This window comes from Pieris napi, chromosome 1, assembly GCF_905475465.1.
Source record: "Pieris napi chromosome 1, ilPieNapi1.2, whole genome shotgun sequence".
Lineage (NCBI taxonomy): Eukaryota > Metazoa > Arthropoda > Insecta > Lepidoptera > Pieridae > Pieris > Pieris napi.
In genome coordinates this window covers 13,654,545-13,674,365 of record NC_062234.1, presented here as the reverse complement: position 1 = coordinate 13,674,365, position 19,821 = coordinate 13,654,545, and the positions used below count along the sequence as shown (strand labels likewise).

The window sequence follows — 19,821 nt, the reverse complement described above, 5'->3', positions numbered from 1 at the left end:
AATTATATTAAGTAGCGTACTCTAACATACTATTGTCTAAGCATTGCGAACACCATTACCTACAGTTTACAAAACTTAACATCTGGATATGAGCTATAATCGTATTATATACAGGGGTTTTAATTTTAAACACTAAGTAATGATTTGAATAAAATTATAATGTATCATTTCAATAGTACTTGCAATAAATACAAAATTCTAGCTCTAATATCATACAAGGACTTCTTTGTAAGTGTTTTTGCGATAATCTGTGGAATATTCTTTTTTTCAAGTATCTCAACTATCTCATCAATCGAATTGTCTATTCTCTCTTCTGGGTTCAGCTGTATAAGAACTTCAAGAATTAATTTATCTTCCTCTCTCCCCCATTCAACATCTATTGTCTTTTCTTGATCATAATCACTTAGCGGATCTACCTCTGTCTTTAGTGTGTTTTCATCAATTGGGATAAATTCTTCTTCGATAATATCACAAATTTTATCATCGCTTTTTTCTTCCTGAAATAAGAGTAACAATAAGTTTTTTACGATCTTCTTATATCTTATTCTTCTTTCTTTTAATATTTTATTAACACACCTATGTATACCATATGCTACGTTTTTTTTTATGGCAATAACTTTATGCCAGTCTCAATATTATGCTATGTTACAAAGGTCTGAAATCACCACCTGAATGTTTCTATTGTGGAATTCATTTGCAGAAAAGGATATCGTTTCAATAGACCTGGAATGCTTAACTTATTGCGTAGAAATATTATAATTTAATTTTAAAAAAAAGAGGACAAAGGTTTTACTGAAATGTTTCAAATCTATCTTACGCATATAAAATACTCTGGTAATAAATACACTCAAGATAAACACTTATATTCCGTTGAATACGTTATTTTAGATCGGGATTAAAAAATAACTAGTTTATCTTTAAAAAAACTTACTTTTATATCCACCAATGGCTTTTCCTCTACATCGTCTGCCTCATCATTACTTTTATCACTGTAAAAAACATGATAATATTAAAACTTTTTTTATCTCAATAAATTTATTCTCATCTGGAATAAGTATAAAAGCATTTTTAAATATAATAAAACTTGCGCAGGTGAGTTATCGGTAGCTTTATTTCTTAATTTGGCCCTGGGTTCGGTTCGAATAGCAGCAAAACATAAACTCCATATATATTTACAGTCAAAACCGTTTACGACGACATCGTTTAGAACAAAATACCGGTTATATTGTCCAAAATCAAAGGTCCCGGCTGAATTCTATTGTATTAGGTACTTAATACAACGTCATCGGCTGTTACGACTATCGGTTTACGACCAATTATGAGTAGTCCCTTCGATGTCGTTATAACAGATTTTGACTGTAATATTATTATATTTATCACTTACCTAGAAAGGCAGATAACATCAATATTATCTTCACATATCATTAACGCCCCTTGTTCAGTTTCATCCCCATGACTGTCGTCTGATTCATTGATTTCTTGATCTTGATTTTCTGTTCCACTTTGATTTTCGTTTTCTGATTCACTATTTTCATTACCTGCTTCTACTTCGTCATCGTTACCATCATTTTCGTGGCTATTTATTTCTTTATTTTGAATTTCGCTGCTTAATTGATCTTGCGTTTGATCTGAGGTGATACTTTCTTGTGGGTCAACAGCTTGTAAAGCAACGACTTGTGCATTTATTTTGTCTTTGTTTAAAATCGTAATTTGACCATTGTTATTGGATCTTAATATCCCATTATCGTTGCTGCTTAGAGATTCATTTGGTGCTATTTGAGTTTGTGGCGATGTCTGTTTGGAATTACTCCTTAATTCATCACTTGTCACGATGCGCCTAAAGTATAAATGTAAAATGAATTAAGATTTTTATCCACATTAAAGTATTATCAATAAACTGTGTGTCTGATAATTGCAATTTATTTACAAACTAGAACTAATCATGTTTAAAAAAAATACTAATTCTACAAGACAGAGGTGGATACTTTAATGTCTCAGCTGTTTACTGTCCACCAAAACATCGAATAGACGCCGACCTGTTCTCTCATTTCTTCTCGACTCTAGGCAATCGCTTTATAACAGGAGGCGACTGGAACTCCAAACATGTGCATTGGGGGTCAAGATTAATAACAACTAGGGGAAGACAATTGATGTTGAGCATCAATACAAATCACCTAAATATAATTGCTCCATCAGAACCTACCAACTGGCCAGCTGATCACAATCGAATCCCGGACATCCTCGATTTCTTCCTAACAAAAGGACTCTCTAAACAATACATGAAGATCGAATCATGTGCTGATGGTTCATCTGATCACACTCCAGTCTTATTAACTGTCAGCTCCACTATAATTGAAGTTGAGAGACCGATAAGATTGTATAACCAGCAAACTGATTGGCCTTCCTTCAGGGAACACATAGATGAAAACCTTAATCTAAATGTCAGACTTAAAGAAGCAGAGGAAATTGAAACAGCACTAGTGCAGTTTACTAATCTCATACAAGCTGCTGCGTGGAGAAGCACGCCTACTACTGAACACAAAAACCAGCACACAAATATACCATTGGAAATAAAGATGATGATTCAGGAGAAACGCAGATTGCGCAGAGTTTGGCAACTGAGTCGTCATCCACAAGACAAGACAGCCCTTAATAAAGCCATTGTAGAATTGAAGGAAGCTATAAAGAATGTTAATGACTTAACAATGCAAGCAAAGTTGGAGTCTCTAACCGCTACTAAGGCCAGCAACTATTCGCTCTGGAAAATCACCCGTTCTTGTAGCCAACCTAACAAATCAAAAGCCCCAATTAAAAAGGAAAACGGCTGGGCCAGAACGAGCCAGGACAAAGCGGACTTGTTTGCGAACTATCTAACAAGCTCCTTTAAACCTAATGTAACACTGGACAACTCATCAGATGAATATGTTGACCAAGTTCTAAATCAAGACCTTCAAATGGATCATCCCCCTAGACCTGTGTCGCCTGCAGAAGTCATAAAAACTATCAAATGCCTGGACAGTAAAAAGGCACCAGGTTACGACCTGATAACTAAAGAAGTATTGATGGAACTACCGAGAAAGGCTATAATCTTCATCACTATACTCTTCAATGCTATGTTACGAATAGGCTACTTCCCAGTTGCGTGGAAAATCTCAGAAATCATCATGATTTATAAGGCTGGCAAACTGATGACCGAAAAAACATCCTACCGACCAATCAGTCTGTTGCCTACTCTTTCCAAGGTATTGGAAAAGACAATACTTCGTAGAATTGTGCCAAGCCTTGTGGAGCGCAAAGTAATACCAGATCATCAATTCGGCTTCAGACAATACCATGGCACAGTGGAACAAGCTCACAGAGTATGTGACGCCATAAGAAAGTCCTTAGAACAAAGGGAATACTGCTCATCAGCATTTCTGGATATCCAACAAGCATTTGACAAGGTCTGGCACAAAGGCCTGCTATGTAAGATCAAGCAGAATATTTCCCACTCTTACTTTCCAATATTCAAATCTTACCTAGAGGATCGCATATTTTATGTAAAAGAAGGTGACGCCACTTCGGAATTTCAAAACATTGATGCCGGGGTACCACAAGGATCTGTTCTCGGGCCCATGCTCTACACGTTGTACACTGCTGACCTGCCGCTATTGCCAGGAATAACCACAGCAACATTTGCAGACGACACCGCTATATTAGCAAGCAATAAAGACCCAGGACTTGCATCAGAGGACTTGCAGAAAGGCCTTGACAAAGTTAACGAATGGCTGCAAAAATGGAAAATAAAAGCTAGTGCCGCGAAGTCAGTACACGTGACCTTCACCCTTAGAAGAGGAGACTGCCCACCTGTAAAGTTGGACCAATGTATTCTGCCCCACAGCGACCATGTAAGATATCTTGGCTTACACATTGATCGTGGATTAACGTGGAGGCACCACATCAAATGTAAAAAGCAGGAGCTACAGCTAAAGTACAACAGCCTTTACTGGATGCTAGGTAGAAACTCAAAACTTTCTCTAGATAACAAACTTCTTATATATAAAGTCATCCTTAAGCCCATTTGGACATATGGCCTCCAACTATGGGGCAGCGCAAGTGATACCAACATAAACATACTCCAGCGACAACAGAACAAGATCCTAAGAGCAGTTGCAAAAGTACCCTGGTACATTACAAACAACGAAGTTCACGAGCACCTCAACATAAGAACAATCAAAGAAGAAATCCGGAGACTGGCAGCTAAGTACAAAGAGCGGCTAAGCTGTCACCCGAATACACTTGCTCGCCAACTCACCATTAGACAGTATGTGAGTCGACTAAAACGTCACCATATTCTAGAGCTAGAAGACCGGCAGTAGCTCTAGACAGAAGATGAGTAGATGCTTCCAATGGGAAGTCACTCCACATGACAGCACCACAGAAAAAATTTGCTCATAGCCTTGGGGCTGATTGCAAATAACCGCAGAAAAAAAAAAAAAAAAAAAAATTCTACGACAGCTATAATATATTTAAAAATTACATATATATATATATATATGTGTAAATATGATTTTTGAACAAAAAAAACGTATTAAATTTAGTTCAAGATTTAATTCTAAGAAAAAAATGCTTCGTTATGTTTAAAAACAATAACTTTGTCCTATTTCTAAATATGTAGTTTGATACGTACACTTTCCTTCGATGTGGAAATAATGAGAAACAATATCGTGCCAGTTGTGGGTATTGGTGCATATTGTCCATAAGATTCGTGCACATCACACACGACAATGGACTGTTACGAGACAACGTAGAAAGGTACTTTAAAATGTTAATTTTTTTGCTTTTATCAGTTACAATTTCCTGAAAAAAAATCTCATGAAAATTATTTTTATAAAATTGTATTTAATAAATTATTTCGAGTTCGAACTGTCAAAGATTGACAACAAGGCAACAAAGTATACGAATGGGTGAAACTTTCTCTTGCCTGTTCGAAAAAAGATAAGTTCATGCCATAACTTACCTCAGTCTTCTGAATCAAGTCATCTATAGCATTGCTTATAAAATACTCTCGAAATTTATCAATTTCGTCTGCTTGTTCGGGGTTAAGAAAACCCAAAAATTCATTATACGTGTCAGCTAATTCCACGTCGCAAGCTTTATAAATATCTTCCATTAATTTAATAGGATCGTCTCCCTCTGAGTTAAATCGAGATAGGATTGTAAACAGAGCTCTCTTTGCCTGTGTATTTCTAATTTTATTTTGACGCAGGGATAATCTCATTAGAAATGTTCTTACAAATTCTGTAAAGTAAAAGATTTCAATATTATATTTTATTTAATAAAATTAATATACTTACACAATTTTCAATCTTAATTTCCCGTATGCTAAAATCCAACAACAATTTATTGAGTCTTAAGTGTTAAACAATGGTAAGTGGGGGAAAAAAGGGTGCGTGTACGGTGGACTTATGTACGCGCGTAAGAAGTTATACTTCTTTGGCATTATTAAAAATAGTTTTTGATTGCATGCAAATAATTAATTACAATTATTTAATTGGTCCTTCCGTCCTCCTTTTCAAAGACTGGAAAAGGAGTCATTATAGTCAATAAAGTTCAGTTTACATTTGAAAAATTAAATAAATAAATATTTATTATTATTCTCTTACATTAAGTGTAACATAAATTCTATTATTATTCGAATGTTGTTTTTAAATTATGTCCAATCCCGTAGCATCTTCCGTGGGCAACTTCATTCTGTTAATTTTGCGTCATGGTGCGCGCGCATCATAAAATTTCACTCTCATCATTTTTTTATAACGCTCCTAAAGAAGTATAACTTCAAAAAAATAGTACACAAGAAAGTGACTTCCCTTTAATAAAGACTGTAAGTTGTGTTATTGGACACTAATTTATTAAAGAATCTATGATTAAAAATATTTTTTTTTATATCATTGACACAAAACAGTCACAGATTAGTCTTTTCGACGATTATGTAGCATGCTTGTCTTCGCCTGTCTAATCTTAATACTGTCTTAGCGTTTAACTTTGTCGAAGTTAAAATATGCGTATTTGAATAATAGTAATTAACACGTGAAACATACGTGTTTATAAGCATAGTGCAGGGTTTACTGCGACGCCATCTTGCTTAGAGAAGCTTTGGCGAGTTCTTGACATTATGAATGTTCAATTTGTATTTTTTAAGCCTTGATAAAATTGAAAATAATAAATAATCTGAAATGGATTTTAGATGTAGTCAAAAAGATTAAACTTTATAATTTCGTGCATTACAACAATCACTGTGTTAGTTATAAGCATAGACGATTTGGCGACAATATTGCAATTAAGATTTAAAAAGTTTATCGTAAAGAATTAAAAAAAGTCGTTTTAAATAGTTTCTTGCTATTAAAAATAATCTTACCTCGATCTTTGGCATCAGTGAGTCTCTCCTCTGCTTCCTTAGCTATACCTAATTTACAAACCCCCGGCTTTTTAGCAGCTTCGATCCTACTTTTCAAATCAGTAAACACATTCTTAGAACAATTTTTATAATAGCTCAACAATATTTTCAATCGATTCGTAATTTTCGGATATCTTATACTCCGACAGGGACACTGCATTTTGACAACAAACTTCTTCACATATTCAGTTATTCTTTTCTGTTTATATTTCGATATTTTTCTTAATAGAACACAACATGAGCAATGTTCCGTGTCCATTATAACTTCTGACTCTTCTATTGGCTCTAATTCGTTTTCCGGGTCTATTTCGTTTGTTGTTTGGTCTATTACTACATCCACTCTGTCCGGGTTAGCCGGTTTAACCGGATGCAAGTTTATCCGGTTAGAAACGATCTCTTGTGTGAATTGTATAGGTAATGGAGGCTTTGGTTCTTCAATGATATTGAATTGGGATATTTCAATGCCTTTTGGCGGTTGAAAATGTGTTGGACGTTTCTTTTGCAAGTGTTTCTATAAAATTACATAAATTTATGTATTCGCAAAACGGAACATGTGTGTGTAAAATAGTTATATATAACAACATTTTTATGAGCGTTAGTTAAAGGGCATCTCTTAGAAACTTTAAAAATAATAAAATTTATTATGTGCTTCAAAATCTATGCCAAATATTGAAATAGGTGAAGCATGTTTTTTCAATATCTAAACAATTATAATAAAACAACAATTAACATACAACAAGATATTTACAATTGTTTCATGTGCAATCGTACGAACACTAATTATTTGCATAATTCACCAATGTTTCGGGTTTTACCAGAAATTTTGACTTTACTTAGAGTAGTAAAAAAGGTAAATTTAGTTAATGTTTAATTTCAGTTTTATTATCTCTATCTATCTATTAATGTACATATGTATTATGTTTCATATATGGTGTTTATCAATGTAATCTGTTTTAGCTTTAAAAAAAATCTAAGTGGTTTCTTTTATAATATGGACGTGTAACTGTAAGATTACTTATAAATAAATACTGATTTTTAAATTTCATCTAACTTACCCTAAATCTCTTACTGCTTTTCGCAAGGTATCGTACCCAGATCGTTGGTATTTCTGATTCAGGTTGCTCATACAATGTCAGTTCTGCGTTAAACGGAATCAAGACATGCTTTGTTTTAGGTACTTCTCGTGTTTTGAAGTATTTCTGAAAAACGCCCGAATTTCAAGACGAAAAACTTTACGATACTATTGTCAAGTTTATTTCATAAACATAACTAAAAATCCAATGTTTTTTGGTTCTAGAACCTCACACGGTTTATATGATCAATGGCTTATGTCGCACTAATATAAAAATGCTGCAGCAGAAAAGTGCATCTCTTGCGGATATAAAAACAATCAAACTATTAGTTCTATACTGCTTTCGAAATTTGTCTATGGTTAGTCTTGTTGAATTTAGAAAACAATTGTTAAAGGAATTCTTTGTTATAGAAGAAACCTTATAACCTCTTTAGAAGTTATTTTCTTTAAAAAAAAAACTTAAATCTTTTTTTTCTGTCTGTCCTGATGTTTCTCTTCATCCTGCATGGTCACGAATATCATAAGATGTGTTAGGTTGGACTTACGGTAATTATGTGATCAGTCTGTTTGTTCTTCCTTACTGCAGAAACATGCCCTGCTAAGGTCTTAGGGCTTATCCAAGGGAACATATACTTGCACACTAGGTCTAATGTGATTCCTATACCCCACCGATGACGCATGTTTTTTATCGGCGGAGGCGGGTACAAATCCGGATTCGCTTCTACGTAGGACCAAAATTGGTCTATCCCTAAGATTATTAATCTGAAATAGTAATATCCTTTAATTTTCATTTGTTATTCTATGGCTATTATTATAAGAACTAGCAGGAATACTTATAACAAATAAATTAAATTAACTGGATGTTTTTTATTATTGAAAATTTTCTCTGCACAAAGATATCATTTAACATTACGATAACTACAAATAAGTAATTTAAAACTAATCTAATTTACTTAAAGGGATAATTAACATAGACAAATGTCCAATAACACTACTTACAGTCTCTATTAAAAAGAAGACTCTCTTACTGTGTACTATTGTAAGTTGTTGAGATGAGCAAAAAATTTCCTCGAATCAAGTTTTAATGAATGTAGTACTCGCGTGAACTGTTTTATATGATTTAATGTGGTGTGTAAAATAAATTGGTTTTTGACTTACTTATCTTCAGAAGGTAAATAACATGTTCGCCTCTTGATTTCCACTCCCCGATAGGGCGTGGCAGGTAACAAATAAGGGTAGAGGAACACAGAACTGTTAGCGGTCACTTTTTTGAATTCCTCCGGGAAATCTCCTGTGTAGTAATTCTTACCCATACTTCTTCGACGACTAAACAAAAAAAATTATCTATAAAATCAATCGAAAAAATAACTGCGTTTAGCTACTATTATTATTATTAAAGAAAAAACATGTAAAGTGCGACATTTAAGTGTATTCAGCAAAGTAGATTAAATTTATATTTTCTAGAAATACACATTGAATTATTTTTACGTTACTTAAATTGTACAAGAGTTAATAATCAATGTAATTTTATTATTTAAAATCACTTAACTTAATTTTTATACAATAATTAATCTCACCATTTATCCGCTTCGGATTGAATGAATCTGAAATTAGACGCAAAAATGAGAAACAAGATATTCTGAATTACTATACATTATTTACAATAATAAAAAAATCAGTACAGTATCAAACACATAATTGAAATTCTAGAATTGCCACGCATTCTTGGGTTATCAAACCGTAAATAATGCTTACAAATTAAAAATAAATGATGGGATTCATTCTCTTCCAAGTGAAAGACGGCTACAGCTACGATTTGAGTTATAAGGCCCGGTACGGAAATTTTATAAGGAGTAAAATCAAGTGTAACACGAAAAGTTGAGGCGTTATGTAGAAAGAGACAAACATATATATCTGTAGGATTGAACGTGTAAAAGAATGAGATGGAATACATTACACAGACTTTTCTATTTTGAATTCACGTTTTGACAGCCACGTTACAACATTGTCAGTGTTGACAGGTGTAAAAAATAAAAGTAGATTGTCTAGCGTGCCATAGAGTTTTGTCAATAGTAATGGTCAGTGAAATTAAAACTAAAAAGAATGTTCATTCTTATTCTTCTCTTACTATAAAGGTAACTTTGGTCACAGAAAGAAAATCCTATTTGGGCATAGATGATGTAGGTACGGTTTATTACTACTTTTAGTATGAAAATATGGTCGACAGCCACAGAACATTATCGCCATTTTATCGTTCGTAAGGAGTAAACTCCAATCGTGCGTCGTAGCTGACACACACACACTTTTTTATTTGTTTCTTTAATATTTAAATTATATTTTAAACACTTGTTGAGAGCCCATGGCATACATTAAAAATGTTCAATGCTCAGGAATAAATTTGCACCCTCATAATTTTTAAGCCTACTTTTGACAATTGACATGCGGCTACGTGTGTGTGTTGCTTGTGCCACACGGTACAAGACCTGGGTGGATGACGAAACAAATCGGTTGATGGCGCAATCTAATCCGATTAAATTAAAATCCACCACCACGTTACCACTTACTGAACCATCTTCTTATTCTCAGGCGTATCTTTTGAGACGCAGTCTTCCCAGCTTTTGACCAGTTCAAGAGCAGGCGACAAGTTACACACTCTTGCGACTGAATTTTCCTGTTTTTCCACCATACCTTGTAAGGTTTCCTGCAAGATGATACAATGAAGTTGTAAAAATTAGATTTTAGCAGGATTAAACTAACAACATTGTTTCGATGTAATACCCAGCGAGAGTTACAGTGCCATATACTTTTCTTGGCCGGCGGCTGAAATTGATACTACCGTCGCCATTGTGTTGAGTTTATTTTCTGTAATTTCTTGGTGCGTACAATAAATAATTTTACTTATAATATCTACCAGCATCTAACAAAAATCCAACTAAAATGCATTTTTTTCTTTCTTGCATTAATAATTACGATGGCGACGTATATTATATTAATAGTACAGGTAACAAAACCTCATATCGAAAAATCATATCAGTTGTTCCTAAGTTTGTGTCATATTTATTTAAGCCTAGAACTGTATTTTTTAGTGTACATTGTTTTATTTAAAAAAATACTAAGTTAGCCTGCATGAGTTTAAATTATTCTCGTTGTATGTTTAATTTTTATTTACTGGCAACACTAATATCCAAGAAAAGTATGTGTGTATGTTTTTCTTTCAATTTTCTCCATAGGCTATGATATAAATGATAGATATTTTATGTATTGTTTATTTTTTTTCATAAATTTAAATAAAGGCCTATCAGGCACGCATTCAGGCAGATCTATGGCCGAGAAGCTGTAAAATCTAGTTTTTACAAAAAAGGGCCTTTATTTAAACTAGGTCTGGGCTGCTTCGATTATATGGTTGAATTAGCTTTAATTAGTTTCATGTGTTAAGTTCGATGAACTTCTTTATTTATTAAACAAAAAAGAAATTTTTCCTTTAAATTTTACAACTTTAGCTAGTTTGAAATAAAAAAATCTCAAAAAATCACTTGCCAAAACACTTATTAATAAAATTAAAACTTACCAAATACTCTTTATATTTAGGTGCGTATGTCCAGTATGCTGGATTGACAAAAAGCAAAAGAAAATTCGATGTCGCCATTTGTATGTGCATGCGCAACTGTTGTTGAAGTATCAATATTTGCTCATCTGTTATCTAAAAAAAGATAGTTTTGTTGTATTTTCTTAACTTTTTTCTTATTCACTTGGTCGTAACGCGATATATAGACTTATAATGATAATTAATACGTAAAAAAAACTTGACGTTTGTATCCGTGTATTAAAATTATGAATGTTTAAAGCCAATATACTAAACACATTAAAAAAACGACGGGTTGTACTCCGGGAGTGCCGGCAGAAGTAAAAACTTGAATATTAACGTTGTGCATTTTAGATATTTTGGAATGGTTAGGGAATAATTTTGCACGAATTGCTTTTAATTATCAGTATAAAAGTACTATCATTTATGTGGTAGAATACAATATTTATTTATTGCGCTATCGTACACAAACATGACAATTGATATTACATTTAATACGCCGCGCCAGCTGTCTACTCTCCATCCGTCTTACGAATTTTCGATCAGGTCACGTGTCCTGACGCGAGTTTAACATTTTTTACCCATTCCAAAAAAGTATACAACGCCGCTAAAGAAGTTTTCACTTCAAAATATCTATTTGAATAGGTTCTATAGTCCCTAACAAAAACAATTTTTCAATTCCAAAACTGTAGTTTTGGGTTTAACTGAAATTAAATAATTTTTTAATACAAAAATATGCATATAAAGAGGGTACAAATAAAAAAGTTTTAAAAAGTAGTGTTGGCCTGAAGCTTGTGGTCGTAGGTTCGATCCCCTGCTGTGGACCAATGGACTTTCTAAGTGCGCATTAACAGTCGCTTGCTTTAGACCCAAAAAGTCAACAGCGTGTATCAAGCACAGAAGGTCACCTTTCATCAAACAATTTTTATCTCACACCCAATCTAGCAAAATATATGAACTCACCACATCATCCTCAATAACAACCTTCAGTGTGTTATCAGGGGTTTCGATGGCACTTCGAACAGCTGGCGGGGGTTCTACCACTTCCATTGGCTCTTCTACATGTTCCTCTCTCATGTGCACTGTTATTGGTCCTGCTCTGGTTAGATGGTTCCAAAACATTAAAAGGAGCCGTAGATTTATTTATATATTTTGTTTATTGAAATAGTAGTAGGTGCCTAATATCTTCATTGGCAAGATTATATTATCATTGAATAAATTTGGTGAATTTAGCGACTTTATTAATGAATAAAATCCGCTTTATGTAATAAAATAATTACAGTCAAAACCGGTTATAACGACATTGAAGGGACCGTATAGTTGCCGACGTTATATCCGATAGTCGTTATAAGCAATGTCATATATTATATATACACAGGTATAGTTAATATGTATGTACACTATCTACAAGTTATATTATCATAGTTAGATATCTAGAATAGGTAGGTATGGGTTATAATATGGTATGTTAATATTATAATATGTAAACGAGTCAAAAAAGAAACAAAAATATTTATTACGAAATAATTAGGTACAAAAGTAATCAATCATTTTGGTCCAGTCTCAAATATTTTTTGCATTTTACGTTTCATACTCCTTAAGGTATGAGTATCACCAGTATCAAACTGTTCGTTAAAGGCAACAAATTTTTGCAAAATTGTTACAGCCTCCGAAATCGTTGTTGGCTGAAACTGTTCGTTGAGAGAAAGTGTGTAGGTAATAATATGACTAAATATTCATTCAATGCCTTTAAATAAGATTTAAAATCGTTTGTATTGTTTTGTTTTGCTGAGACAAGAAGCGGTTGGTCGTTATAGCCGATGAATATCATTAAATTAATATTTAAAAAAAAAAATTTTTTTTTAATTTGCATGTAGTAAATTTTTTGAACTTTTTTCAATCAATATTTTTAATCAGGGTAGTATTATATATGTATCACTATAACCTTCTTTTATACTAAAGATGTATATATACTTTACTGTCACATAAAAAATATACACATAAATAATTAATTGATTAAAAACAACCTAACGTTTGCATATTCTATGGGCTTCATACTTTCGATTGGTATAGAATTTATCCAATAATCATACCGGTGAAATGTTTAAAAAAATATTTTTTTTTTAAATTAATTAAACATACTCTGGACTGAAATTTGCTAGGCAACCCATATGGATTATATTTATTGACATATTAAATTATATATAAAATAAGTTTCATTAAATAAGCATCTCGGTGAAGGTCGTTGTATAGCGGGATCTTAGACCAAAAGTTTTTATAATTGTGTTAAAAATTATTCATATTTAAATAACCCTAAAACTCAGGCTGGTCACCGACTTGCGTATGAAGAAAAATAATGACCACAAAACAGACACAGAAATCTGAGGCGCGGACCTAAAAGGTGGCACCACTGGTTTTTTATATACTCGGCGTTGTTGCACCGTATGCCCCATATATTTATATGCCCCTAATTCACCACGCCTATTGCTCATAGAGAACATTTGTTTTTTTATTAATTTTTGGATTATTACAATTACATACAACAAATATTTTTTAAAACAAATTCGTTTTTATTTTGAAGGAGAGCTTTTTTGCCATTTCTCTTGATTTGAGAAATTGTACTAAATATATTATTTTAATTTGTATACATACATAACAATATCACCAATATCTTCATTTTCCTCGTGCTCTGTCTTTCCAATAGAAAGGCGTGGTGGATCATTTTTCTCAAACTGAAGTCTTTTGGAAGACCTATCCTCGTCGGAAATTGGTTCTTGCTTACCTTCCCATATGGACGACGGCTAGAAATTGTTTTACCGTTAACTATTTATTTAACTATTATATAGAGTCTGGCTAATGAAAGAAGATACCGAAAAAGTGCGGCAAATTAAAAAAAAATAGTATGTTATCCCTAAAAGTTTGATATATTTTGTGGATTAAACTTACTTGATACTTGATTTATTTTTCTATTACTCTTTAGAATCATAATTTAGTTGATTTGTTTTGTTATTAAACTGTTTCATTTTTTTATAGAACAGGAAGACAGAACAGCAGGAGGCTCATCTGATGTTAAGTGATATCGCTGCCCATGGACGCTCTCAATGCCAGAGTGCTCGAGAGTGCGTTGTCGGCCTTTTAAGAATTGGTACGCTGTTTTCTTGAAGGACCCTTAGCCGAATCGGTTCAAATACATCGGTGGCCAGCTGGTTGTGGAACGACGGTTGCGTACGAGTGTGTTATTGAACTCCTCGTAAACGGCTGGACCGATTTTAATGAATTTTTTGTATGCGTTTAGATTCACATATCGGCCCGGCAGATGGCGCTGCAGCCGGTAACTAGGTTATTTATCTATACAGCAAATAAACAGCTGCTATATATATAAATCTTCTGTGCATGTGTTCGTAGGTTAACTCCTAAACGACTGGACAGATTTTGATGAAATTTTTTGTGTTCAAGTGGAGTCGAGAATGAATTACATTATATGTTTTTTATGTGTGTAGAGGACGTCTGTCGGATCCGCTAGTATACTATAAAAAGTGCACGCCTCCCAACAAAAGTAATAGTAGAAATTACAATTGAACTATATCAACTAACATTTAGTAAACTATATATATTTTTTTAATTTCCATATTTTTATTATATATATTAATAATAAGACACTTACCTCTTTCCCATTAATTTGAATATTATTCATTTGTTCGCTGTTATTCAATTGTGGAGTAAGCTCTGATTCGGGCATAACATTAAAAAGTTCTGTGACCAAGTCATTTAATTCCTTTTTTGAAATCTTTATCAGACTGTTCTCAAGAGATTCTTCATCTTCTTCAACTAAAAATGGAATAAGGTTCACATGAATTGCTTGAATTGATAAGATTATGCGGTAAAACTGGGGGCCGACAAGGGAGGATGGGTCATGGAGTCTGCAAGAATGCCGAAACAACTCTTAAATTAATAAAAAATATGAAAATATACAAGTGCAACTGACATGCAGTTAGTATTAGTGTCAGTTGCTTGCTGCAGCACAGAAGGCACATATCAATGAAACGGAAAGCGCATACTTGCTGGGAGAGATCATGAGGCTATACGTCCCGGACAAATATTGCCGCTGCCGGAAACATAACCTTTTCGCTGTGCGTTCGGCTCGCACTGTCCAGCGACAACAAGCGCCCATTCCCCGGCTACTCTCACTGCTTAATGGGTTTCTCGACTCTTCACCGGAGAGCGACCTGTTTGGGAAGCTTATGGGAGTGGTATACTGTGCTTTCAGAGTGTACCTGGAGGGGATAAGGGGGTAATGCTACCCTGTGTTGTAAATCTTAATTGTATTTTATTGTATTGTTTATTGTTTTTTAGTCTAAGTTTGGCCATTGTGCTGTTATTAAATAAATAAATAAATAAATCAAATATCAATGTGTGTTTGTATGTATTAATAGATTTTACTATTAAAAAAATACATACAAGTTCTTAGATGTAGATGTATTATTAATAATTTTGCAACTGTGGCTGAGTTGTGAGAATGTATGAGTGTAAATACAAATATTATATGTATTATTGAATTTTACCTGCATCGGGATCAGCTGCCACATTATACTCTGGGTCGGCTTCATCATCATCCTCATTTCTAGCATTGGCTGCTGGGTTGAGGCACTCCTTTAAGAAGTCATTCCACAAATCATCAACATCTGGGTGTGGTAAATCATCTGGCGGTACAAAAGAACTCTCTATATGCTCTATTGGAGTTTCTGAAAGACTCAGTTTGGACCGAGTACGAAGAGCTATCGTAGCTTCCTCTTCCAGATCGAGTTGTCTGCGAGCCTGGGAAACTGTCTCCTGAAATGTGGTTGTAATTGCTTAAGATATGTCTGTGTAACCCTATAGATGGTGTTTGGAACAGTGTATTAATACTTTTATATAAATATGGTCACGAATATTTAAAAAAAAATCCTTTTTGTTGGGACGTAAGTTATCTAAATAATCAATAATTATCTAATTAAATAATATAATACATAATTTTTTTTGCACTTAAATAATTTCCTTATGTAAAAAATTATATTCAAAATACAGACAAAATAACATCTTTAATAGTAGAAGTTTGATTTTGATAAATTAATTTTTACATTTAAATATACTTTTACCTACTTAGGTAAAAGTATATTTCATGTCATTATTTACAACACACTAATATGTATTTACCTGTGGAACTTTAAAAGGTCCGTCTGTAATAACTGCAGATGCAGTTTTTGTTTGGCTTTTAGGTGTAGAAGGTGTAGCCGGGAGAGAATCAATGTCGCTACAAGTAGCATGGTCATCATCACTCTGAAAATGTCTAGATTAAGTTTTGTATACACAGATAACACGCTACAACATATAACCCTAAACTTAATATGAATTAACCTCATATATTATGTATATTACTGACAATGTATTTAGTTTCAATTCAAGTTTGTTATTACCTGAACTTCATCATTAGTTGGCTGATACTCTTCATCATCTTCATCGTCAGGTAGTTCTTGGGCAATGAGAGCTTTTACCTCTGGTCTGGTTTTCACATGTATATGTTTAATTGGTGTCAATTCTAAATTCCATGGTGCTGATTTAGGTGAGGCTTTCATCAACTCCCTGTTGAGAGCAATAGTAAGTAATCAATGATTAATAAACTCTTTCAAATATAATCTGTAGCTGTAATGATGTATATTAAAAATAATCATTGCATAAATTTATTAATAATACATAATATGTCAAATAGTATTTCAATTTAACCATAGATCAAGATTCAATTTAATACAGCTTCAGGTTTATTTTACCTATTTTGACCTGTGTTGCATAATTTCTTGCATGATAATTAATATAATTGTATTATTTTAGTGTAGTTTGCTATGACAAGTAGAGTTTTGGTTTGAAAAAATAAATAGATTATTTTAACGAGTAATCTAATATTATAAAACATATGTACAATGCCCTAAGAAGCATTTTCACTGAACTTACTTGGCTTTAGCCCTGGTGATTGGTTGTACATTTTCTCCAGCCTCAACAGTTTCTTCTTTTTCACGCATTTTGACAAAAGCCAGAACATGATCATTTGTCACCACTTTCTGTGAAATATAGAAATATGTAAGAATTTATTGTACAGCATTTTTTTTTTGCCCATAAATAGATAGATAACATACTTTCAGTATTTTTTTCACACTGGTATCATCTAAATTATTTCTTGCGGCTGAGGCGTGAAGATTTTTCTCCATTTCAAGTGTATTATCTGGAAGGACTTCGTCCTCTGTACTAGACTCTCTGAAATGTTTCAACATATTATTTATTTCATAATAATATTAAATGAAGCATAAGATAAATTTATAAAACAATTTTTTTTTAAAACAAACCGTTTTCTCTTCTTTGCTCGGCTTTTAAATTTGTTTGTTATTGTGTTATCGTCACTCGACTCGTTTAAAACATTTAGAGAAGCCTGATCAGGAGCTTCTGAATCCATTGTGTTTATACAAATATCTACTAAAATAATAATTTCATAATTCAGTCAAATAATCATAGAAAATCCTAAATTATTAAATTTGGTCTTTTTGTTTATATATCATTCTAAAGCCCCGGCCGCCGAAGGTTATCTTCACAGATTAGATATAAGAGTATATTTGTTGGTTTTTTTTTTTTTTTTTGGAGTTTATGGCCTGGTATCTAGACCTTTAGGCCAAGTATTTGTTGGTATAATATAGATATTTTCTATATATAAACAAGATACGCACAGAGTAGAAGACAATTTCCAGAGTAAACTGCCATCACAGATTACAGCATCTATTTATTCGATACCCAAAAGTACAGTTAACATAAAGTTGAAGCTGTTGCCATAATATTAAAAAAAAAAAAAAAAAAGTACAGTTAATATAATGTAACACACAGTTCCACTTCCCGACAAAATTGGGTTATAGGAGACTCCGATACGTTCTAACAGATCTGGATGATCCAATCACCGTAGCCAATGACCAATTAAAAACCGCAAAGCAAAATCAGATTGGAGTAAAAGACCGCCTTCACCAGGGAGAGCGTGGACCTATACTAAGTTCTTCGCTGATTGCTCACTTCTAAAGCTTCCGTCCTGCCTTTCAGGTGATTGGCCACCCCGCGGCGGCCCATTAGGCCAACATTCCCATTCCAAAAAAAACTAACACGTGAAGTCTATTTTACGGTGACATAGACACTTTCAATAAATGAAATATTCAATATTTATTTCTTGTGCAAGAGAGTTTCTATCAAGTACAAATGTTGTCCCTTCTCTTTATTCACATGGTCTCATCTACCTCTAGAATTCTTTATTTATAGACACTGAACCTGTTTAAGTCCTACTACCTATTTAATATAAGAACAAAAGAAATGAGAGAACCAGGGTCACCAGCATCAAAATAATCCATAATAATTTATACATAGCAAGTCAAGCTATCAGAGAAATAAATAATAAAAAATTAGAAACCTTATAGTTATTGATATATTTATTCCTATATACATTGATTTGGATAATTTAATTAAATTCTTACATCATTGCCTATATAATATTGGTCTAACTTAACCTTCATTGTTTCAATTTACGAGATGCTAGTCCATAAAATTCAGAAAGTAACTGTTTCATATCATCATAACCTGACAAGTCTTGGGCTTGTGGTAAAGGTAGCCATTTGAAATCCTGATGTTCATCTGAAAGTTTCACTGGTGCTTCTGGGTCTATTAATTTTGCTAGCCAGTATATCACTTCTTTGGGTTTTCCATTTACTTCATAAGAGAGAACTTTCTTTGTGGTTTGATCAATCTGTAATATCCACATTTGTTCTTAATATTAAAAACTATATTAATATTAACTTAACTATGACCATTTTAATATCTCAAAATATACTTTAAGGATCACCTTTCCTTCAGTACTTAAGCTGAGAGTATATCAGAAAGGATAGAACAACTCCTTTAAATTTAAGAGTATTTCTAAATACTTCTCAAAACAGAAAATTACCTCTAAATCATCCTTTCTGTAACCAGCTTCTTCTTGTGTCTCTCGTAATGCTGTCTCCCAGTCAGATTCGCCTGGATCAACATGGCCTAAAGACAATTCAATAGTTCACATAGTAATTAGAAAATAAATAAACATTCAAAAATAAAAATACTAATTGTTGTACCTTTAGGTGGGGTCCAATGATGTATACCATATGAGGTTTGTAAAAGAAGAAACTGTATTAGCTCATTAGAGTATCTGTATATAACTAAACCTGCAGCTCGTGTCGGCGACATAATCTTGTTCTGGAAAGGAAATGCAAATGTAGTAATATGTTCTAATTGAATTACTTACATTGTTACCTTGGATTAAGCTTATTCTCCAATAGTGCTCTTGTTAACAAGAAAAGGAAACAGTCGTAATAAGATTTTCTAGAGTTTTTTTCCGTTTAATGACTAATTACTTATACTTAAAAAAAAAAATGTTAACTTGTGAGAGAAATATTTCCGTTCTGGTTTACCTTTTTCGTGACAGTAAATAAATCTTATTTTCGTGTGTGAAGGAACTCAAATTTACATTTGAAAATAGTAAGTTCGAATTGTAAATTAAATTGCTTAAAAAGGGGTTAGGGGAATACTAAATAAATAAATAAACAAATTGTTGGTGTCAATTGTCAAAATTTGTTACTTCTGACTACTGTCCTTGTGTTCACTGTCTATGAACGTAAATAACGTATTTTATTTCACTATTCG

The 19,821-nt window shown here is 33.0% G+C and overlaps 2 protein-coding genes across 2 annotated transcripts; both read right to left on the bottom strand.

Moving 5' to 3' along the window:
* Window positions 1–140: 140 nt before the first annotated feature.
* On the bottom strand, window positions 141–17,715 carry LOC125048677. Its single transcript, XM_047647490.1, has 21 exons — window positions 17,466–17,715; window positions 17,259–17,376; window positions 17,077–17,183; window positions 16,545–16,710; window positions 16,285–16,407; window positions 15,654–15,921; window positions 14,756–14,919; window positions 13,744–13,892; window positions 12,055–12,190; window positions 11,077–11,208; window positions 10,073–10,209; window positions 9,086–9,112; window positions 8,667–8,834; window positions 8,054–8,270; window positions 7,492–7,635; window positions 6,398–6,947; window positions 5,000–5,280; window positions 4,670–4,839; window positions 1,385–1,837; window positions 932–989; window positions 141–497 (listed from the first exon to the last, which is right to left on the bottom strand). The coding sequence occupies exons 1-21, from the start codon at window positions 17,570–17,572 to the stop codon at window positions 165–167; spliced, it is 4,008 nt and encodes a 1,335-aa protein (XP_047503446.1). The 5' UTR covers window positions 17,573–17,715; the 3' UTR covers window positions 141–164.
* Window positions 17,716–18,559: 844 nt separating this feature from the next.
* LOC125048708 (bis(5'-nucleosyl)-tetraphosphatase [asymmetrical]) lies at window positions 18,560–19,747 on the bottom strand. The gene is made up of 4 exons (XM_047647543.1): window positions 19,590–19,747; window positions 19,254–19,374; window positions 19,091–19,176; window positions 18,560–18,895 (listed from the first exon to the last, which is right to left on the bottom strand). Exons 2-4 carry the CDS (start codon window positions 19,363–19,365, stop codon window positions 18,662–18,664), a joined length of 432 nt encoding a protein of 143 aa, XP_047503499.1. The 5' UTR covers window positions 19,366–19,374; window positions 19,590–19,747; the 3' UTR covers window positions 18,560–18,661.
* Between the last annotated feature and the right edge of the window lie 74 nt (window positions 19,748–19,821).